The sequence below is a fragment of the Haliaeetus albicilla genome, chromosome 4 (genome assembly GCF_947461875.1).
Source record: "Haliaeetus albicilla chromosome 4, bHalAlb1.1, whole genome shotgun sequence".
Lineage (NCBI taxonomy): Eukaryota > Metazoa > Chordata > Aves > Accipitriformes > Accipitridae > Haliaeetus > Haliaeetus albicilla.
In genome coordinates this window covers 816,702-840,983 of record NC_091486.1, presented here as the reverse complement: position 1 = coordinate 840,983, position 24,282 = coordinate 816,702, and the positions used below count along the sequence as shown (strand labels likewise).

The window sequence follows — 24,282 nt, the reverse complement described above, 5'->3', positions numbered from 1 at the left end:
CGCACCTGAGAGAAACGCAGAGCGGTTTCAAATTTGCACCGGACAGGGCCAAAGGCACGGCCTGAAGCCGGCACGTGGGGCAGGAGCGGCGTTTCGATCCCCAGGGCCCAGAGCCCGGGCGACGAGCGCCGTGGCGGCGAACTCGGACAAGCCCTCGGCATGAAGCCGTCGCCAGAGACGGCGGGCACGTGTGCCCGCCCTGCCGGCCAGAGGGCGAGCGGACCTCACCGGCCCCGGCCCTCGCCGCCTGATCGCGGTGGCGGAAGGCGAGTCAAGGCTCTCGGTGCCACAGCTGCCAAAACAGCCAGCGTGGGACCAGCGACGGCGCCAGCCCTGGGGAGGAACCTCTGGCACCCGACGGGGCAAAGGAGAGCGGGCGGAGGGGGAGACCGCCGCTGTTGATCTTGGGAGCCCCACAAAGCCAGAGAGGGTATTTAACCCCCTGCAGAGCCCCTCAAAACCTCTTCTGAGCTCCAAAACCCAACAGCTGAAGAAATAGTCGGGTGTTTTCTTTACTGTTTCTGCGGAGTATCACTTTCAGCTGACTGGTAGAGCCGCTATGACCAAAACAACAGATTACTCTGGGTGAGTAACAGGGGAGGGTTCCAATTTGTTTTAATAAGACAAGAAAAATGATCTCTGCGTTTTGTTTAAGCCTTATTTATAAAATTGACTTGTATTGTTACTTAGTTGCTTTCCGTCTATTAGAGCAGGTGGAAAGGAAAGGCAAACTGGCCCCCTGCTGTCTGCAGAATCTGCATTTAATTTGCACTTGTACTGCTAGGCAGTTATTTGGGACAATATAAATATAAAATCCTGATTTGCTAAGAGCTTAATAAGCTGTCACATACAAAATAGCTAAGTACATTACCCGCTAGATATTTCTGGCAGAATTATATGAAAGAAAGAGATAAGGTTGCCATTGACAAAATTGATGATAAATACTGAGAAACATTTTTTGCTGAATACGTTGACATAATAAAGAGATGTCGAAAAGGTTACCAACAGCGGTGGATGTAAGGAGGAGGACAGCTCATGTGACAGCAGGGCTCTGACAGAAAGGCAGCCACCCCGGACACCACGCAGAGCTGGCTCGTCCCTGTCCCATCCCTTCCCTGACACCCGGGCTGTGCGTGCCCTTCGCAGGGCTCCCAGGCCACCCCATACTCCGTCCTGCCCCGTCCCTGTTCCTGCAGGCACTGCCCAGTGCCCTTGACCCATCTTCACCTCGTCTCCCCGCAGCAGTGGGCTTGTCCACTTTAAAAACCCGCATTTGGACTTGATGGAAGAGAACGTTCTGTATTATATGGACTTGATGGAAGAGAACGTTCTGTATCATTTGGACTTGGGAACGAAGATGCACAACCTGCCAGCTATGTTTGGGGACATAAAGATAAATAGCAGGTAAAAAAGCAAGGCAGCAGGTCCCAGCCCCGCAGGGCTCTCCAGCCCCTCGTCCCACAGCTCTGCCGTCCCATGCCGGGGTCCCACTGCTGCGGGCGCTCCCGCTGGGGACAGGGTCCAGCTGCTTGGCAAAGGGACTCAGTGACCCAGGGCAGGCTGGGCAGGGAGGTCATCTATCCTTGCTTGTTTTTGGGCAGAAGTCCCAATAGCAAATTATCCTTCTAAAACCCTGTAGTTCCGTAAAACCTGATTTTATATTGGTCCCATGTTGGAGGACAGACAGAGGAAGCATTTGTCCAAAGCATCTGATCATCATCTACTGGAGACAACGGAAAGAGGATGTTGTATTTTTGGCAGAGACCTGCTGTCAAAACCAGCCCGTCATGACTGCATCCTCTTCCATTTTTAACTGGAGAATTTCCCCAGCAGTGCAGGGGAAGAGCCGCGGTGCCCCAGGGCTGAAGCAGCCTGGCACAGCCCTGCCACGCGTGGGCTCCTGCTCCGCTGCGCTGCTGGCAGCCGGATCAGCAGCACTGCCCTTGCAGCTGCTTGTGGGTCCCCCTCCTACGTTCGGGGAGCATTTTTTTCCTTTAATATGTAAAATTTGTCCTTTTTCCTCCCTGACTTTACGGCCCCTGTGTCATCAGCAGTGCTCATTAATTGCAGTCAGCACTGTTGATAGAATAAATTAAACGATGAGCTACTCTAACATCTGGTTTTGCTTTGCTGTCAGTAGGAATACTAACAGCTTAAATTTGCTGAATTAGTTTAGATTTTCTTGGCCTGGGACTGATACCCAAGTATGTGCAGCTGTACAGCTGTCTGGACCTAGCATAGTCACAACCCTAAAGGAGTAACAGCTTGGTTTTACTGTTAACTCCTGTTTTTGAGACCCTTGGTTGTTCTGATGTCCCTTGACTGCCTGCGAGGAAGCAGCATCCCGCTGCGCTCTCTGGGGAGACCTGTCTGGCACAGCCCGCCACTGCCACATTAAGACTGAATCTTGGCACCAATTTTAGCTAAAATGTACCAACACATACCTATTTCACATCCAGCTTGTCTGCGTTGGCAGCAGCCCAAACAGGATGAGGGCATTTGCCCAGTTCATGCACAAGCAGCTGGGACTGGTGGGCGAGACGGGGAGGACCTGGCAGACATCCGCGCAGGGATGGACCAGTGCTCTCCATCAGCGTAAGTACTGTGCCGTGCTGGACCGCACCGCACAAGTTTTCCATCCCAGGCACTCATGGCAGCCCCTGCCCCGGGGTCTGCTGCTGCCGCTGTGGTCCCAAGTGGGCTGGCACGGGGGACCCATCTCCTCCAGCAGCAGGGAGGGCGGCTGGCATGACCTCTCCCTCCTGCAACACCCACCGGCAGGTTTTTTTCCTCTTTTCACTTTTCAGCCATTACCACCAGTGCAACCTTTTAGCCATGGTAAAGCTGCTTCTGTTTGAATGGTATTTCTCAGCACCCTACATGTTCAGTTTTAGAAGCATTGTATTAAAAATGAACATGCATGTGTTTTGCTCAGCTCAGCAGCCTGGCAATTTGACAGGCAAAGACCACTTCCCACCATGCATGAACTATGAAATATTGCTGGAAGTATTACATTGACATGAGCTCTAAAGTAAAAACCTTGCTTTATTATTAATTATTCTTTAAAAGCACAGTTTTTGGCACTGCACAAAGGAAAAAAAAATACAGGCTGTGCTGGTGAGTGCTCATACCCAAAGGCTTGGTCCTGCTGTCATTTCTTCAGGCACAAGATTAATCTTAAATCTGATTCAGAGGAGACAGTGTCACTCACACAACAGAGATCACGTTTGGTCCCTCTGACAAAACCAACCCAAATCTGACTGATTGAAAAGCCCGAGGGAATCAATTCTGCCAGGATCCAAGGGGAAAGAAACCCACAAGTTTTGCTATTCCCCAGTCTGGCAGCAGTTATGACACAGCTAGAAGAAAAGCTTACGCTGAGCTCTTGGCCATGCACCAGTTTTGTGCCAATGCAGAAGCCATCGACCCCCAGGCTCGTCCCTGCGAGGGGACGCAGGGCAGAGCATGCAGCGAGCCTCCCCCAAAATGCTGCGTGCAGAGAAGCTGCCAACATCACATTTTTGCAAGTTGCTTAGAAACACAAATGAACTCAAACATACCGGAGGCAGGAACACAGTTTCCTGCTTTGAATATTTACAATGAGAATAAATTTTTTAGGCATTTGGCAAATAAGTCAGGCTGATGTTCCAGAATAACAACATGCAAAAAGTTTTCATATTTAAAACATGATACAAGCCTAATAGACCATCAGTCTCACAGCCAAATGAAAAGAGACAAAGCAAAAGAGAACTGACTGCGTATGTTAAATTAACTATGCTTCTTTACACACGCTTCCTTCAGGTTTTTGAACACGATAGCAAAACCAAAAAAACGTGAGGCGTTTTTCGTGGGAAAAAACAAACCCCACACCACCAGACACCTTTTGTTTTTAAAGGTAAAGCCGAGAAAAAGGCGTCGGTTGAGTGATGGAGCAGAAAACTAAGAGGATCATGTGAGGGAGCGCTGGGCAGAAAGCAGAGGCAGCCTCGGTAGCTCGAGATTTGCAACACATCTGCCAGCCCAGAGGAGCGGCAGCGGAGACAGGGCAGTGGGCTACCACGAGCCGCGGCAGAGGACGGGGAACGGGCCAGCACCAGCGAAGGGGAGAGCCTGCGGGCAGCCAGGCAGGCGCTGGGGACGGAGGGACACCGGGGTGGGCAACGCGAGCCAGGAGGCAGGACAGGCGCCCTGCACGGCGCGAGGCTCCATGTGGCAAATGCCTGACCCCGAAACCGGTCCTCGCCGAGGGGCACGAACGCATCCATTGTCCTTCGTGCCCAGCGACGCAGGAGGAGGTGCTCCGGCGTGGGGCGAGGAGGGGCTGGGAGGCACCCAGAGGAGCGGAGGCTCTGGTTATCCTCACTGAAATTCGCCACTCCAAGAGTACGAGCAGGACATGACAAAGAATGGAAGTCAGCATGTGGCGTAAGGACGGGCAAAACAAGGGGAAGGTCTTGGAGCATTCAGCCATCAGGATGCGTTTGTGGAAAGACCTTTCTTGAAGGAGAGACCCCATCTCCTGGGGGCTGACGTACTGGTCCCCAGGGATGAATGCCAGCTCTATCAATAAGAAGAGCCTTAAAAGCATCAAGGGGAGGAGAAGAGGGTTAGATGCTTTACCTGGTCAGGCTACAGAGAGACCCTGAGATGTCTCCCCCCCTCAAAAAATCGCTGTTGGCCTCATCAGCAGAAAGAGGCCACAATGTAACCCTGAGCTCGTTGCAGTCACGTACCTGTCACCTGCCACAGCATCACAGGGAATGACACTTTTCTCTCCTCCCAACAGCACAGGATGGGCATCCCTTCCATTTCCATCATGCTTCAGGAGGAACTAATCAAACTGCTGCACCATGCAAAATGCCGAGACGTTACTATTATACGCATCGGTACTTCTGGAGGCTTAGGTAAGCTGTCCGTGGTCTTTCTTCAGAGCCAAAAAGCTATTAATAAAAAAAATCTCAGCAATAGGTCATGCAATTATGAGCTTTAGCATTTTGTCAGGTCCCCAAATATCAAACAACATGATATTTTGGTTTGGGTTAAAACCCAGCAAACTTCTAGCGACTGGCTTAGCAGAGCACACTTTTTCACAATGGACAAAGGCTTTGAATCTACAACAAGTGGGTATCACTTTTCAAAGAGAAAACACTTGACTGGAAGTCACTTTCATGCTTTGAGATCCTCCCGGCTGTCCTGGTGCCTGTAGTCCTCTGCACTCGTCGGAGCCCCAGCCGGGGCAGTGGTGCTGCTTGTGCCTGAACAAGCTGGTGGTGGGGAACAATCTCTGCAAGCCAAAAGCAAGTAAAACACTGTTGCTCGGCATGTTCCCACAGTCACTCGTCATGTGCTGATTCTGTACATTTTACTTGTACATCTGTGCTACTGCATGAATTTCAATTATTCTCTCACATCTGTTTTACTCACTAAAAAGAACAACCCCACAGTCACACATATATCTACAGAGATTCTCCTGTCATGCTAGAAGTTTTGCAGCAGGTCACAAATGTTACAAGCTCTGGCTTAGCCTCAGCCCTCCTTTTCACAGGGGTCGAGGCCGGGTCTGTTGTGATCACGAACATGGCAGTGGACGACTCCTTCCAGCCACGGTTTGAGCTGGTGGTGCTGGGTGATGTGGTGGTGCGGAGCACTGAGCTGGACAAGGACCTCGTAGGGGAACTACTTGCCTGCAGCAAGGAGATCCCTGACCTTCCCACGCTCGTTGGCCATACTATGTGCACCTACGACTTCTACAAAGGTAAAACGATCTTTGACTGTCCTTCCTCCCCCCAAACATAATGCCAAGTCTTTACATTCTTATGTGGGCAAAACTATCCATGCTACCAAAGCCTAAGAAGGGCTGCAGGAGCAGACCCACCTGATACGTTAGAGCTTGTTCAGTGGTCAGAGCAGGGTACTCGTCCAGAACACACGATACCAGTTTTGGCACTTTGCCAGGGCGAGTCCTGCTCTGCTAATTGGTCTCTTGTTCATCTGACAGTTAAATTTGGTAACATCACCTGCAAGGCCAGCGCTGCTGTAGCTGATGGTGGATCAAGAGTGAAGATCCACCCAGCAGCGGTTGCTCCCTGGGGGAATGCAGATGCCCGGGGGACCTCTGCTGCTCCCCCGGTCCAGCCGTCACACGGGAGCCATGCGCAGCCGCAGACCCTCCGAAAGCAGGAGGTCAGTAGCTGCACCCTGCCAACGAAAACAGCCCCTCACCCACAATCCTGTAGTAAGCCTGGCAGATGGGTTACGCTGAGTTGTTTCCTACAACAAGATTGTAACTTCCGAACTACCAAACACTAGAAAAATGTCAGGAAGCATGTGACATTTACGTAAACAAACTTTGGTTACTCTGGAACAGTTTCCTTTGCAAAATTAAATGCTGATTGCAGAGTAGATGAAATGTAATAAATGAAGAATTAATAATCTGAGGACTATTTATAAACCTTTGGATCTGCTCGCAAATGCGACCATCTGTGTATTGCTCAAGGCCATGTTTTATTTAAACAAAAAGCCATTTGTGGGGATTAACAGTAGGAACATCAATAAAATGAAGCACTCTGCCCAGGTTAGCACAGCCGCAGGTATACATTTTGCTTGCATCGAGGACTTTACATACTGTGCGAGAGGAGCGGCTGCACCGGGCACGGGTCTGCTCTGCGGACCCAGGTGTGGCTGCAGGACAGCCAAAGCCACCAGTGGAGTTAGAGGAGAAGGTCGGGATGGGTGCCCGCGCCCGGACGCACCGAGCACGGCATCAGGTCCTGCCTGCAGCGATGCCCCGGGGCTGAGGCGAGAGCGGGAGGGAGCACCAGTGCCCCAGGACCCAGCTCCCCGGCCAGCACCAATGCCACCCGAGCAGGGAACGCCACTCGCAAGCCGCCCCAGCTGCCTGCCATCCATGGCAGCCCCCTAAGAAAAATTAAACCTCAGTTAAGGGTGTTTTCCTCTCCCCAGTTTTCCCGTTCTGCACAGCTGGCTATGCCTCTTCCGCAGCAATCTGGCATTCTTTTGATTTAAGCTGGCAGACCTTCACAGCTGATGTACGCTATGGACCTCAGAGGAGCTGCAATGACTTGCCCCTGCAGAATGCGATATACCGCCTGTACTTAACACCTGTGGGCTTACTCATCCTTTTTACAAATGTTAAAACCTGCATGATTTTCTCCTCTAAACAGAGACATAGCACACTGGCTTTAAACACTGAGGTTAATATGAGTTAAGTAATCATTCAAAGGAAAACTTAGTCAGCTTCAGACAAAACGTAGCCACTGCTGGACTTTCCATTTGAAACTACACCCCGTTCACCACCACTGTAAACTCACACAGGACCAGCAGTGACACTTCTCTGCTTCTTTTCAAGGTCAGGGGAGATTAGATGGAGCATTGTGCTCTTTTTCCAGTGAAAAAAAGCTAGAGTACTTAAAAAGAGCTTATGACGCCGGCATGAGGAACATTGAAACAGAGTCCTCAGTGTTTGCTGCCCTGTGCGGGCTGTGTGGCCTGAAAGGTGAGTCCTCCCGCGGCCGCTTCCATGTCCTTCCCGCACCCCCGTGCTCCCCAGCTTCACCTCGCCTGAGGGTTCAGTTGGTGCGAGATTCAGACAACCTGAAGGCCAAAAACGCATTCCTAACGATTTTAACTAGAGAAGTACACCGAAACAAATTTTGTGGCTCAATAAAAAACAAGTTTGTTTTAGAAGGCCTGAGTGCGTGTGGCACAAAACTAAACTTAATCCCCCCCTCATCCCTCCCCTGGCCTTAAAACAAGTCCTGGCCAAACTGGTGTAGCTGCCTTCCTCTCTTTTGCTGGAAAAGAAACAGGGCGAGTGGAGGGCACCTGCAGGGCGGTGCTGCAGCCAGCACCTCCCGCGGGGGTCCTGCTGCTTCGGCCCCTCCAGAGCATCGGGGCAGGTCCCCCCATGAGCCCCGGGGAGGGCAGCGGGAGCAGGACCTCCTCACCTTCCCCGCAGGGCAGTACTTTAAGGCCTGGGTACATGAGGTCGTCTGCACAGCACTCCTGGACTGCCTGGAGGGGGACCAGATCTGGGGAGTACCAGCAGCGGCCCCAGTGCCTCATCGCAGCCTTCGTCCGAAAGCACCTGGGGCTGAGCTCTCCGGCGGGAAACACGCTTTTCTCCACAAACCGATGGGCGATGCAGCATGAGCAACGGGGTGCCGGGTCCCAGCTGGCGCAGTGTGGGTCTGTGCTCCCGCACCAGGACCTACGCCCGCCGGCACACCGTGGCCCTTTTTTCCTGGGAAATGGAAAAGACAGACCCGGTCACGATGCGCTCCCACAGGCGAGCACCCTCCACAGCTGAGTGGGGCGGCCGGATCCAATGAACACCATCGTGCAGGAGCTGGAGACCTCCAATATGGCTTGAATTGCACCAACACACTTCTACACCCAAGGAGAGCTCCAGCCAAAATTTGCACAGAAGTTAAGACTGTATTACTGAACTGCACGCTCCTCACTCCCATCTCCAGTAGTTGTCAAGGACTGTCCCATTAGGGTCACTCCTGTCCACGGTGATGCTCTAGGGAGGAGATCCCTTTGCACTTGGCATAAAACCAAAACCTAAGTAAATGACATGCAAAATTAATCCACGTTTGTGACCGTTATTGTTATTCATTGCTGTCACAAAGGCCGTTCAGACTTTCATTCATACCATGTTTAAAGATCTGGCAAAAAACGACGCCTACCAGTGTTTGAACACAAGAGGTTGGCGTGCGGGAAGCCCACCTTGTGCAGCCTGACCCAGCTGAGCAGGAGCAGCTTTGCCCCCGTCGCTCGGTTGGCAGGTTTGGGCGTGGGGCACACGGGAACCCTCAGGAGGGAAAGGGATGGGGAGCACACGTTACTGATACAACCTTGACCTGATTTCACATAACTGCCAGGGACGGCATCTTTCACATTCATCTGCTAATCATCACACATCAATGATCGAGAAAATCATCTTTAAGTGCCTCCACAAGCTGTAAGAGACTAAACTGCGCCTGGGTTGAGTGGAGAGGTTTTTTGGAGGGTCACCTACAGCCTGAAGAATTTCTCACCAAAATCACTTCCAGTTCTTAAGGTTCACTAATAAGCTTGCTTCAAAATGAATTTTGACACCTTTGGAACAATAACTTACAGGATTTAAGAGTTCTGGTAGACAAAATTTTAACGTATCAAAAAACATGGGAGAGGATCTTAAGATATTAATGATACTAAGAGCACGAAACATCTAAGTCTAAAGATGCTTACAGACATGCCGAGGGGCTATATCCGAGGTACTTGTTCTCTGGCCAGCATCCTAAAATCTGCTTCATCAGCAGCCTCTGGGCCCCTCTAGTCCTGGAAATACTTCCACACGCTCAGGTACAGCTTGATTTGCCTCCCAAATGTGGGGGTTTCTCTTGGAGTCCCTCTTGTCACCCCACTGCACGTTGTCATGCCACCTCCTCCCATCCACAGAGGTCCGTTTCTGGGGCGTGGGGCCAGCGGCAGAGCGGGGCCGTCTGGGGTGCTCCCCAGTGGGCTCCCCTGGCGCTGGGACCCCACTTTCACGGTGCCCCTGAGCTACTCCAACAACTTCCCAGCACTTTGATCTGGGATACATTCAGTTTGCTGCCATGAAAAAGCAAACTCCACTTTTTACAAGAAAAGGAGATCTGTTCCTAGTTTCCATTCCAAGATTGCAGTTTTTAGAGCTCAAATATTAATCTGACAGGGTAGGAATCCCAGGACAGGAGGCCAGTGTCCTCCCAGAACGGAAACAAAATCACTCCAGTCACTTAACATGCAATCTAACCTACCATTCAAACTCAGTTCTGTTAAGTCCAAAGTCCACTTAAGAAAATTCTATACTAATAGCAATGTACCTTAAGACCTTTGTGAAAATAATTTCAAACCACTCCAGGAAAAGAAATACGATGCTTTAACATTTTCCCTAATTTGATAGGTGAGGTTTGCTCTGCCATAGCTTACGGAAACACAGTCCTGGTCATTAACTTTGCAGGAGATAGTGAACTCTACTTTCCAGAACATTGTCCACTGAAGAGACTCTTGTTTTTCTTATTTTGCTTTTACCTTAATGATTATCTTGTTAAATGGTTTTTCTGCCGTACATTCTAAGTTTGATACTCTTTGAAGGTGTCAGATGAGTCAGCAGTTTACAGAGCTCAGAATGCATGTCCTTGGTGAGCTCCTTTTCAAAATATTGACCATTACTGCAAAACCCTCACTATTCTCAGAGGGGTCAGAACTGGCATCGCAATCACTCACATTTTTCTTTTTCTATAAATACACACACAAATGTGCATATAAACTTATGTGCACGTAAGTTGGCACATACTTCAAGTGTTTTACAACAGCTGGATACCACACCAACTGATCTTATACCAGTTGGGTACTTGACTTTCAGGCACTATTTAACATTTAAGCCACTTTTCTCACTACCAAAATTCACAGATAAGTAGTATATCTTGAAACTGAATAACTTATTTTTCACAAAAAAGTTTTTCTCAGGCTTTAAAAAAATCAGATTGTTAGTCAAACTGCATACACTTCATACACTGGCATAAAGGATAGCTGAATTCTGAACTGTTACTCTTACCGAGTCAAAACCAACAAAGTAGGGCTGCAAGAGATGCTGGTTGAGAAGTCCCATTAACATTTGCTAAATTAATATTTTTATGTGCAAGTAATTTCATACATCTTTGTACAAAAACAACTTGCAAAATTTCATTTAAAAAAAAAGTGTAGAAAGCATTTATCATGCTTATAAGGACTTTTTTTTTTAAAAAAAATCTCCATTTCCTGAAGGGTTCTGATCATCTCTCGTGAACAATGCTAAGGTGAGGATGACAAAGTAAGCCAAAACATCCACCTCCTTCCCCCAGGAGCATGGAAGAGGGGTGCTTGGCCAGGCCAGGGAAAGTGGCCGAGGCAGTCTGCAGGAGCTCTCCTGGCAAGAGCAGCCTCTGGTTATGCTGAGCAAAATACGTGAAGCCAGTTTGACTGACCTGCACATTTTCCATGCTCCACTGTTACATGAAAATCCCTCTAAAAATCCTCGTTCTGGCCTCACCATATCAATAACAAGCTCCAATTCATGGTTGCAGTGACCTGGCACAGACTCATCACGGTAAGTGGACTTCTACTCAGTCTATTCCCTGAGAAACAACAGACATGAAGACAATCACAAGACACTGCCTAAAAATCAGTGCCCTTTATTTCCAAGACAAATGTCTCCATCTAAACTTTCTTTTTTCATAAATGTCTTGGTATTTATAACAGATGACAAGACAACTCTAACCTGAAAAGATTTTGCATCACTGAAATTATCTTGTAGACCTGCTTTTAAAGACAAGTTAAAAAAAAAAAAAAAAAATCAGCTGTCCTAAGTTTGGGATCTTCCATTTCTGGGAAGCAGTCTAGTGGCCAGTCTGGTCTCCAAAACAGAACAAAAGCAATGCTGGTTTCCCCTGCAGGAAGATCCAACAAGTTGTGAAGCTGGCCAAGTGTGTTTTAAAAATAATGAGTTACCACAAATGAGATACCAAAATAAAATGCACAAATATACACAGAATTGTAATTTTAGCACAAAGGTGCAAAAGCTAAATCCAGAAGATACACAGCTCCCGCGGCTTTTGGGCAGTCTCTGTAGCATTTCTCCCCACCTTAAAAATAACTTAGCTTCAATACTCAGATGATGTTGCTTCTGGTCTTAAACTTTGCTTGCTCTCGAGAGTCTGTCGCACCAGCTCTTCTCCTGCCTTTCTGGCACCCTTCTTAGAGTCTCCGTCTGCTTCTGACTTTGCACCATGCACACCCAGGCCAGAGCAAACCTCCCTCCCCCAGGTGCTCGGAGACACCTGCTGGGATCAGGCTTATGCTACAAGATTTTGCCAATGTTACTATCAGTTTGAGGTGTGAAAACTTCACATTGCTTGTCTCTGATTGCAAAACATTTGGTGTAGAGTTGCTGAATATGTCAAGAGAAGAGGGCCTGTTGTCTGTGCCAGGTAAGGAGGTGGCATATAGTGGCTAGCAGTAAAACTGCTCTCTTGGTGTTTGCTGGACCTGCACCGTAGGCTCCTCTGGGAGGACACAGACAGGGCCCCCTGGTCCCCAATTTCTCATTTCGACAGTGAAGAATTACTGTCTGTTTCACAAGGCATTGTAAGTATGTGATCCCTTAACACCTATAAGGCATTACAATACTACATTAATGAAGTTACTATAGTTATCTAGATAAACAACTATGGATGTTCAAATCTTTCTGATACTCATCATCCTTAGAAATTTTTGGTTAAACTGCTAATTGTAATTTGTTTACATACATTTTACACTTACCTTATGTAAGGCTTGAAAACATAATGAGTTACAAAATGAAGTGACATCAATTTCCCTTTCATTTAATACAATCATAGTCAGTAGTTTCAGCTCCAAAATAAAGATCCCAGATCTGACACGTTATTTCTAATTTATAATTTATACTGAAAGACTAATCTGCAATATGAAATTGCAGACTGGTTTGCAGTAAATATGATGTAGCAAATTGGTTTCTAAATATAGACAAAGGTTAAGTTTCTTCTTATAATAATCAAGGAATAATAGAAACATTCATGATAATGAAGATTTTATAATTAAAAGAATCAAATTCTCAAGAAACCTGGAATGAAAGTTGTGGGATGTATTCATGCATCATAATATAATCTAAAGTGACTGTTCTGCAAAGCTGTTTTGGATTTATGCTGCCAATTAAAAAACAGAGTTTCTACTCAAGATGCTAGATATCAGATTGGCCTGTAATGTCTGTAGGAGACTTTCATGCACAGGTGTCCTATCTCCCAGTAGAAAGGGACATGGGAAATTATACTACAACAGCCTAAACCCACCAAACCTCTATAAAACCTTCACCAAGGCAAGTGTAAAATGGTGTAGCACTGCATGAGAAAGGCACATTGTTTTTTTGAATGACTGCATACACTGAGAGCTAAGTAGTTCTGTGACACAGCCTAAGGGAATTTATTTAAAGATTTCACATTATAGGCCAGACGATACCCCTGAAGCTTCTCTACTCCTGATATGAGAGGCGCTCTACATTTTAAAAGCTGTAGATTCCATATCTCTTCTTGGAAGCTTCAGTGGGGGAATTTTTGGTAAAATCTCTTTTGCATAAAGTGTTTTATGAAGTCCAGCTTCTCGAAGAGCTAGCTCAACACGAAGTCTAGGGTCAGAAATGATCTGTTAAAATAAACCACAGCAATGATAAACAAAACAATACTTTCCTCATACACACAGTGTATCTTACAGGTTGTCTGTGGATGTATATATTTTAAAAGTTTTAAAAGACAGTCAGAAAATTACAGTCATAATATAAAGCCTTCAAAAGCAGAGAAACTCCATAGTGAACAAGCCTTATCTCACTGCACATATCTTGATATGATCCTTTTTAATACTAATGATCACAAACTATTTTAACAAAGAGCTCTGGCTGTCATTCCTCAGCAAAACTCAAAGGGTAGATGAGAAACTGAGTGACTTGTAATCCAGCCTACTCACTGAAGAGTTGCTGACTTCCCTAACGTTCCCCCTATCAATACTGCCCTGCTTTCACCACAAGACTTTTAATCTCTTCCTGTTTGTTTCTATGGAATCTGAATGCTTCAAACACATTTATGATTTTTCTCACAGCATTGCCTTGTGACTACATGGCAGTACCACTTTAATTTTACAAAACAACAACTAATGCCTAGGGAAATTACTTCTAAAATTTGTCAAAAGGTTATTTGACAAAATTTGTAAGCCTCCTTCAAATCCTTCTTCCAATGGCTACAGTGGGGAAGCACTGAAAGTACAAGAGAACATCACATTGCCTTCAGTTCTAGCATCACCTGCCACAGCACCCAGAGCTGCTGGGAAGACCAACACTGGGGCACATTACCCATAACCACTGCAGCTCTGGGATGGAGCACGCTAACACACTTGGCAGGAATCACATATTGCAGTCTGAGCAGTACCAAAACCCGTTTGGAGTTGAAACAGGACAAATATTCTGAGAATTTAGGTATCAATCCCAAATACACATGTTCAGAGCATTTTTAAAGCTAAGGCTTTTCAGAACCTCGTACATCAGTCAGATTTGGGTAAATTTTAATAGCCAAACAAAAACTATACCTCTTGTACCACATCTTTACCAAACTGAGAAGCTTTAAAATGTCTTAAAATGGGAAGTGCTGGACAAGCTTAGTTATAGACATCATTAAACTTCAGCTTATTCAGTGCTAGAAGAAAGCTTTTATGCCATAGAATTATATCATAGCACTTTCCTTTCTGCAAACATAATTTCCAAATTCCAGAGCGGGAATAATTTCAAATGCATAGACTGAGCAGATGGGGAACAGCAAGGGAATCAAAAAAATCCTCCCCTATGTTGCTTAATTCCATTTGAAATTGAGCTAGCACTGTCCTTAGCAATCTGAGTGACCTGAAAACAGGAGTTTTACTTCAGTTTCCTGCTTCATTTACACCTCACTGGTTTCTTCTCCTTTAGCCCTTGCATATCATATCCCAACTGATCTTAAATCCAGCAATAGTGTAAAGATGGTCAAGATACTAATTTTCAGCTTATGAATAGATTTGTGCTGTGTATAATCTTCCAAAAAAAAAGAATACCCCATAATGAAGTTACCTGTGACATAGCTCTTTTATACACAGTCAGTAGAACTTTTATGCTAAGTCAAGTCACTTCAGATACTTAGGACAACACTAACTGGAGCAGGTGAAAAGGAGGCACTCTTTTAAATAAATGCATAAAAATGCAAAAGCAGTGAGTTTTGAAATTAAAAAATAGCAAACAGATCCATCAAAATTCCTAGCAAACACAGGAACTGCCCAATGGTCCATTTAGCTCAGTATCCTCTCTCCAGTGGTGCCAATGGGAGATGCTGTTCAGGGAGAGCCCGGAGTCCTATGCTGGACCTGAATGGACCTTCGTGGTCCACTCTTGTCGTGCTCCTCCAGCACCTACATTGGGTCAGAGAGATTACCCCACCTATTACTCCTAATACCTTTTTTTTTTTTAACACACATTATATTCTATACTCTACTGTTAATATTGCTATTTAGGATATATTATTAATATTACTATCATATATCACTATTAAGATACAGGTGCATACAATAAACTATATGGTATGATTACAGACAATTACCTGCTGTTCACTGTATGTATGCAACTTAAACAGTGGCTTCTGAAGATCAAACTCTTCTTTGGTTCCAATGCCCATCCGAGCTTTAGATGCCACCGTATCAGCCACTACTCTAGCTGGATCTAATGTTGCAACAACGGCAACCTAAAATACATGATATGAAAATAACAATTACTCTATCTATGTAGTCTAAAGTGAGAAAAGGTTATTATCAATAACACATCCTTTGAGAACACAATCATTTACCTGGTTTAAAAATTTCAATAGTTGTCTTAACTTTGTATCCATATATAGAATTTGTAAAGCTTAAAACTTGAATCCAGAGTAAAACCACTTTGACAGAGAATAATAATCACGGAGATTTTTCTTCTGTTTTGCAAAAGAGACAGTTTAATTGGCTGGACTTAATGCAGCACTGTGCATGCCCAGAACTGCTGCAAAAAGTGGAGAATTGCCTGCTATGTGGGGGCAGGCTTAACACAGAACCACCTGCATATTGTGAATTCTAATTGTCAGTCCTTGAAAACAAACTCGAAAGCTGGGCAGCATTTCTATGAAGAGAGAAAGCTTATGTTGCTACCTCATCATACCCCTGGTAGGAAATAAGCTTACACTAAGCTTTAGGCTACCAGAAAACAGCACTTCCCGAATATGTGCACTACTGATCTCTGCACCGTAACAGTGGCATGTGGTCCTGGCTGCGAAGGAGGCCTCAGCTCAGCAAGGATGCTATAAGAGAGAAACAGTAGCATCCTCGGCTCTCTAGCAGAGATCGACATGAGCTCTGACGTTCGAAACCAGTAACAAAAAGGAACCAGCAGACTCATAATTTAGCAATACCCACAATTCCTGGAAGTCCAAACTTTCTTCTTTTTCTTCTGATGGAAACGAAGGTGTTGGGTAGTTAACAATTTTTACAGAGTCATGGGCAATGACACTGAGTGATATGCCACAAGTAACATAATTCTTTGGTTTTTTTCTTAAGTGCGTCTGTTTTAACTGTTTAATTTCCTGTGGCTAGAGCAGTATCAAAGATTCTATCAGACAATATATTGTGCAAGAGTCAAACTTTTTTCATTGCTTATTTTCTTTGTGTTAAAATATTCAGATATAGGCTAATACTACTTTGGAAAATACAGAAAAATGCATAAGCAAAATAATCAAAGTCAGGATACATTCTGAATGGCTAAAACGAGAAAAAAAATTTAAAATTGTGTACGATCATTCTATTTTTTCCATCTCTAATAAAATGTCATCTTTGTATTTACAGGCTGTCAAAATATACAGACTGGATGACTTTAGTAAAGATCTTTTTTTTTCCCCACATACAACCAAGGGGCATATTTTATGAAGCACTATTTCATTAGTATGAAACACAGAGAATAAAAGGTTAGAAAAATGTAAGGAAGTGGGAACTCTACCATCCTGGTCAAAGGCCATTCTAGAAGCATTTTCTACTCCGGTAAGACAATTGGGTCAGTCAGAAGAGATCAACAGATCATGACTCTCAACCAGCCTTTTGTAAAATCTGACACAAAAGACAATGCAATTCAACCAGTATCTTAGAAAAGACATAATAGAGTTATTAAAAATGCATTGACAACCTAAAATAACACTGTTAATACTGCAAAATATTTAATTGAATCAGATTACTAAAAATAAAGCATTATTGACTAGAAATGAGCCCAAGTTCAACAGTTTAAAAAATGACTAAAATAACAGACCAATGATCCCTTAGGTTTATTTATTCCTGTTATGCTCAGCTCTCCCACAGAAGATGACCTCTGTTATATTTTTCTTTCTTCTTGACTTTGTACACCCAAATGCTGAAGTGAAAGCACTTATAAGGCCACAAACAGTCCACGAGGGACTGAGGAAGAATTTCACTGGCATGCACACTGTACTTGGTTGGTTAATCCTGAAGCCAAAGGATGTGCTGAAGGTGAGGTCAAGGCTGCATCAAGTACCGTATTTTTAACCATGGGTAGTCCCAGGGAGAAAGCTGCTGCATTAGTGCTGTTTAAATTATCCGAAATCAAAGGGTTTGAAGAACACCTTTTCTCCCTCCTTTATTTTCCTTTGGCTGCACATTTAGGCTGCAGTACCTGGACTGTAAAGAATGTGAACTCCAGTTTTTTCCTTTTAATCTTTGGAGGAAAAACCAAGGAGATTAGGTAAAAAAATATAAATGAAGGTAAAATTACTCCTTCAAATGTCAGCAGTAGGAAAAACCAATAACACTACATTTACTACGACAAAGATTAGCAAGCATTTTCTGGGATACCCTTTTTAAAAGACTGTGCAAAAGTTTCACAGAGAGTTAAATATCTCTCTAAAGAAAAGTCATCCAAGGCCTGTAAGTTTTCAGAATTTAAAAAGAATTTAAATTACTCATAAATCTTGCCTAAGACTCAAGGCAGACTTAAGATTATTAAAAAAACCCCCCAAAATCAAAGAAAAAGAGAAATCACATCCAACCCAGAAAAAATAATATCTATTTTCAGATATCAACAGCTTCTACAGTGCAATTTAACATCATGATGCTCCTGCTGTCAGTTACAAAGCACATAGGATTTATAACATGACAGAATTACTGTTAAAGTCAGACCAAAAGTGCATTTTAACTTCTTCATTTAGTTGCTTTTGATAGATTGTTCTTTTTATCTTTCATGTAATATGACAGTATGTGTTTGTATCATCACTGTATATGAAAATACTATATACAGGAAATAAAACCACCTGTTGCCGGAGTGCTTCAAGGCATTTCTCTTTTTCCTTTTCTTCATGTGCTTCTTTAAGGGCCAGGTGCTTTTTCTCCAGCAACCGTTTTTCTAGTAATGCTTGTCTAAACTTTACCCTGCAAAACAGCATACATACCAATGGAAAAAACATTGGTCAAGTGTAATTTTAAATTTCTGTTATGATATTTCAGTTTGAAAACTAGTCTGATGTTTTCTATATCTGTCTGATAATAATACAGTGGTTCATCAAAACACCTGAAAAATGCAAAAAATGCTTTTTCATTTGAATATGTTATTTTTGTTGGAGTTTTTTGGTTTGGGGTTTCGGGGGAAAAGGGGTTTGGGGAGTTGTACTTTTTGATTTGTTTTGGGGGTTTGTTTTTTTGGTTGGTTGGTTTGTTTTAAGTAACTTGGCTAACCCTTCAGATTTAACTTCTAGAAAGCAGATTTTCTCTAGCATACTTTATATAGCCCTGTTGCTCTTTTTCCCCCCCATTTTCTTTGCCAAGAAGAAATGTTCTCTGACATCTGTGTGTGGCAGAAGAACTCTCTCCCATAACTCTTTCCATTAAAAGAAACACATCTCTCCCAATCTTGTTACTGGAAGAAGCAAGAAAACTTGAGAATTACATCCTTCTTCAAAAGGAAAAAAAAGGAGGCTAGTGCAAATAATCCTGAAACTTTACCTATAGCATTATTTTTGGTCAACTTTTCACAATAGGTTTTTATAGCCCCGATAGTACTACCATGACCGTATTTCCTAATAACCCTCAGTCTACTGCCAAACTCTGTTTTTTATGAAGCCGCAGGGTATTCTTTGGTATGTCACTTTTAGTCCTTACAGAGGAGTTGCCATTGCCATGTTTTGCATTCAGAGAATTACCCTTCTTTTGCCCTTCAAATTTTAACTTGCCTTTAGAGAAATGGAGAAGAGAGAGCTGCTTCAACTACAACAACTAATAAAACATGTATTTTTATTTTCTTACTCTTGAAATCTTAGTAAGCTCAAAGGACTATACAACTTGTGCTATAAACTGCAAAAATCAGAATTAAATGCACAGTTATGTTGGTAACTGGAAAAGACCACTGCATCAATAATCCAGTAACAATTATCAGGATAAAAAAATTTGTTCCTAGAGAGTGGTACAAAGCTGCCTGAGAATGCCCCAGACAGGCTTTCAGTTTCTTACTGTAGCCATTGCAGTTTAGGCAGATGAATGCTTACAGTGGTAATCTTCAGAGGTAATTTTGTTCCAGGGAGAAAGTCTAATCTTCTTTTTATATGAAGAAAATTTAATAAAAAGCAGATAGTCATATTTTTCTGAAAAATGACAAAAATTATATTGAAAACTTTTCACTCTGCTTTAGCTGACTACTATGATACATGTTCTAAAATACTCCAGTGTTACCAAATATGAAATTCAGTACCCTGGAAACTTCCGTAAATTACCAAGGAGGAGAACTGAGGCGCACTCATCCAGGTCTAATTTCAAATACTTTGTCTATACTGCAGAAGTTTTCACATACATAGGACTGGAAAGCATTGCTAAATGGCAACAATTTATGGCATTTCCGTGCCCAGTTTGAATAGGTGTAAGTGATTGCAATTGATTGCCAAAGTAACTGACAGGCAGAGCAGGGCAGAGCAAGGACTTGGCATCTTGATGCAGCATTTGTTGCTCCTAAGAAGAAGGTTCATGTTTTCATGACTATGTTATCCTAAGGAGATCATCATCTTGCTCATGCTGGAGAGACCAAGGCCAGTATTAACAAAGATTAAGTTTCAGTGTCAGAGAGCAATGGCAGAGCTATGAAATCTACACTCAGGGAAGGCAGAGAACCTTGAAAATACATACTCAACCGTACATTGTGTTCCTAATTTGGAACATTCTTCCAATACTTTTTATACTTGGCTTTAAATGTTTACTTGAGCTTTGATTTCACAATGTCCACTTCCAAATAAAGTTGTTAATTCTCTTTCACTCCATTATACTTAGTAATATTTTAGCTACTATTTCTTCAAAGCAAACTTAATTTTATAGAAAAGCTTAAAATTAAAATGTCTTAATATTCAATTTTGACTTTAAGTACCACAGTAAGTAACGATTTTAATAAATCGCCAGCTGAAAAATGAGTTTAGCTGATTAGTTTCAGTAAAGCTACCTTTTTGAAGTATTGTGGGTACACACTTATGTAATTTTTGATAAGCATAATTTCATTAAAACTCTGCTTTCAGACACTGTCTCATAAATATTTATAGGAAATAATGAACTACTATGTTTATTATGAAAGCCGTAGCAAAACTTTAAAAAAAATGGGTTATAATATAGTTTTTTTGCCCTATATCACAATTTATCCTGTTCACTGCTATCAGTTGAATAAATCTCAGTAGCAACAGTAGAAAGCATTATCTTTGTGGCTAAGAAGGTCTGCTTCTGTTCCCACCTGTGATAGGCTGAATCGATGCACAATGTCACCAAGGCATGAGGCAGCTGGAATAGAAAGTGTTTTACACACTAATTTGAACATTTCAGAAGTAGTCACCAGTTCTCATGACAAAACTGACCAGCCAGATCCTTTGCTAATTTACGCTGCAACTGCAAAGTGCTGTGGCTATGTCAAGGTGCAGAGCCTAACCCAGCCCTCAGCTCTAAAGACATTCTTAAATGTAACAGCACAAGCTCGAAGCAAAGCTGCTGTGAACACGGACTCCACCAACAGCCGTCTCATTTGCCTGGCTTTATGAATGGCTTTCATACCCAATTATTTGTCCACAGTTTTTCTGGATTCTTTCTGTTCTGCGTCCCTTCAACGTGGAGCACCGACTGGGGAGAGTGGGAGGGTTTCGGGGGAGTTGGTGAGAGTTGTGCTTCAGGAAGGGGAAAACCTTGAGGTGGGGCAAGAAGGGCGAGATGAAAGGCTATCTGCATGCATCCCCAGCAAGGGACTGCTGCAAAGAGCACAAGGGAAAGGAGAGATGCAATATATAAGCACCTTCACCCCCGACATGTGATAAACAGAGCTGTGTGGCAAACTGCTGCCATTGCTTTGTTTCTGATGGTTAGTCAGATAAAACTCTTGCAAAAAGCAATCCTTTCCTTCCGACTCTCCTGCCCCTGCCCTTTGAATTCAGGGCCAGGACTGGCAGCAGTACAGGTGCTGGGTTAGGATGCTTGCAAATGTTTCCCACTCACTGCCTCACTGGAGAACAGGACTGTGCCAATCTATTTCTCATAGATAATGAGTGAAAATATTTGCACAATTTCATGCCAATTTAATTCTCACTCTGCAACATTAATGCAAAATCTATTGCTTTGGGGGGGGATGTTCTTTTAAAATATTTTACGTATATTCAATCCATTCCATACCGAAGGGACCCAATAGAGAACCTGAACGAAATTCACTGCGTAGATTAGAAAAGGGAGAAATGGACTGTTAGCAACAAACATCTGCCCTTTTGGATGCTAATTCTTGAAGTACAATAAGACCTAAATGCAGTTTGTAGTTCTCGATACCACATTAAAAGAGAGCTTATAATTCAGTGTCCTGAAGACATAGGCATGTAGACCTAACTTACGACATTTAGAACAGCTGAATATGTGATCCTATGTACGTATAAAGGACCACCTGCAGTACATGTACATCCACGCTTACATCTCTACTTTCAATGGGCCACGTGCAACTGTATCTTGCCAACAGTAACTTCTTAGCCCTGAAGTAGTCCCACCAGTTACCCCAGCTTGATGGGGTTAAGTCCTGCTGAATGCCAGTAAGGAGAATGCACACCATTTATCTAGTACCTGCTGTGTTTATGAAGCATTTCTCTCTGGACCTGTCATCTACCAAACCTTTAACTTTTATTAAAAAAAGGATCAGAACTCTCTGCTTTCCTTTTTAAATGTGGCCAGCCCAGACCTTTTATGATACACACCAGTCATCAGAGCTCTTGTCCAGACTGTTTTAGTCTCAGGGTCTTAGCCTGAAGGAGTTCAAATCTGCATTTTCTGCATTATCAGCAAGCATCACAACCAGTGAGAATATACAATAGTCTAGGTAAGGGCACCTCCACCCCTGTTTTAATAGCTGGACCACTATCAGCAAACAATACAAAATGAATGGGAGTAGAAGAAAACAAAAAAGGAGTATGATTTTTGCCTACTTGTGGAATTTGACAGGATCTTGGCACACCTAGGTTCTTACCCTAGCCCCTGTGATTTTTTTAAATGGTGTTTTACAAATTTTGAATGAAATGACTGTTGGATAAATAAATTAATACAGAATAGATACTGGGCTCGGAGCAGAAATCATAGCACAATCCTTTTCCCTTCTCCCATGTTTCTGAATGCAGATAGCATTGCGTGTTAGGATTTTGTGTTGAACTCTCTACTCTTGCCATCTTTTACTTGATCAACACCTATGGGAACTTACATAAACTTAAACCCACCGCAGTTTAGGCAAGTGCTGGGTGGCCAGATGCTCTGAAGACAACAGTTTTAAGACATGCATGCAACATAAAACTTCAGCTACCTAGGAACTTGCAGGCCAAAAAATGAAATGTCCCATCAGTTAAATGTCTCCACTGTCAGTCACTAAGCAGAGGAGTTGTAGAAAACAAACTTGGACTTAGTCACTTGAAATTCTACATCCAGTTTCAGGTGCCTTTAATCCTTTTTTTGACCTGGTCATAACTCTGTAATTTCAAGATGTTGAATAGCCAAAGTGAGACCTGAATAAACAGAATACCACAGCGACTCTGTGATAATAATTTTCCTTTTTATAAACCCGATTACTTAATTTTAGATTAATTTTAAAAGCAATTCGGGGTAACAGCAGATAATTTTTTAATATCTTATTGTACCTATTAGAAACTCTATGCACTATCCAGGCCATATCTTATACTTGAATAGTCAGTCAGCTCACAATCCAAAAATCTTTTCCTTTCCCAAAAAAGCCTGAAAATGTGTCAGATCAGAACTGTGGTACTGGCCTGTGCCATCTTTCATGATCAGCTCTGCAAAGACTCAAAACCAATTTATGTGCTGCAACAGGTAAAATGTAAGAACACTACTAGTTTCTACAGGACTGCAGTTCTGCACTGTGAAATCATTATGCCAGTGTGCCTACCTTAGTTCAGTACAATACATATTTTAAAATGCATTATACCATACTTGTAGCACTACATTATCTAATAACAGTAACATCTCTCTGCCCTTCTTTGATTAATGTTCCTGAAGGCTTTGAAGATGAAAAGCATTAAGCAATTTCAAAGACTTATTAATCTTGACAAACAGTATGCATTTTTCTTTAAACTGTTTTATTTTGTACAGTACGCCAGTTCTGGGAAACATAATGCTAAGCATTTACTGACTTTGGATTCATAATAGCCCAAAGGTGTGATTATTTCCTTCCTGCATTCCTCAATGAACTGTGCCATTTCCTTATATTTTATTCTGCAACATTTATTAGCATAAGAAAAGAACACTCCCCAACTGTATGGCATAGTGCAGTACCCAGGTTTAAAGAAAAGTAATTTTTTCCTGATCAGTTCTACTGAAAACTCAGTAATTCAAGTATGTGTGTTTCTTTTGCTAAGAGCTAAAATTATTGCAGGTATGTTTAAGGAAAGGCATAGAAATATTTGTAGCATAAGGATACAGACATTTAAATTTAGCTGTAAGCGAGGTATTGTAACAAAATAAGATGGAAGTGGTATTTCCCACAGAATGTTTAAGATGAGTTTAATATTCTAATGCCAATGGTACTTTAACCCTACTTTAATTACATTCCTGTTCCATGCAATTTGGTGGCTCCCTCTATGTAAAAAAAAGTAAGCCTGTGATTTGAGAGCAATTATAACCAGACTACATACAGTTGGGTTTTTTATGGTCCTCTGTGACAGAGGAATTCCTCTATGAAATCAAGTATTTCTTCAACAGGTCATTAAAGGCCATATTCTGTAACAAAGACTTGGCAAGCATTCAAATATTAACAGGCTGATGTCCTAAATTACATCAAACAGGTGAAGAGCGTCTACAACTAGATGCACAGTTTAAGACCCTCTAAAAGAATAATAAATATCTTTGAGGCTGTTAAATGCTTAATGTGCTCCTCTAGCTTGTCTCTCAAACAAACCAAACCTGATTATAAATAATTTTGCAAAGCGGGAATGTAGAAGGTCCTATTATCCAGCTACAACTAAAAAAAAAAAAAAAAAAAAAAAAAAAAAATCACAAAGGGGGCTAGTTTTAATGTGTGTACTCTATCATGATTACAAGAGTTTAGCGCTTACAAAGGTAAATTCAAACTAACAAATAAATTGCATCCAGGATACA

The 24,282-nt window shown here is 43.1% G+C and overlaps 2 protein-coding genes across 2 annotated transcripts in view; one reads left to right on the top strand and one right to left on the bottom strand.

Moving 5' to 3' along the window:
• Nucleotides 1–159: 159 nt before the first annotated feature.
• On the top strand, nucleotides 160–8,329 carry UPP2 (uridine phosphorylase 2). Its single transcript, XM_069780534.1, is given in 9 exon segments — nucleotides 160–266; nucleotides 1,243–1,387; nucleotides 2,454–2,537; nucleotides 2,540–2,570; nucleotides 2,573–2,595; nucleotides 4,787–4,904; nucleotides 5,546–5,755; nucleotides 7,370–7,763; nucleotides 7,765–8,329. Coding segments are annotated over 9 exon segments (1,677 nt in total).
• CCDC148 (coiled-coil domain containing 148) overlaps nucleotides 8,231–24,282 on the bottom strand; it is an 85,354-nt gene continuing 69,302 nt past the window's right edge. Inside the window, exons 13-15 of the mRNA XM_069780593.1 lie at nucleotides 17,949–18,066; nucleotides 15,213–15,353; nucleotides 8,231–13,242 (exon numbers count right to left, since the gene is read on the bottom strand). Of these exons, the coding sequence (XP_069636694.1) occupies nucleotides 13,096–13,242; nucleotides 15,213–15,353; nucleotides 17,949–18,066 (406 nt within the window). The 3' untranslated portion in view covers nucleotides 8,231–13,095. The remainder of the gene's footprint in view (nucleotides 13,243–15,212; nucleotides 15,354–17,948; nucleotides 18,067–24,282) is intronic.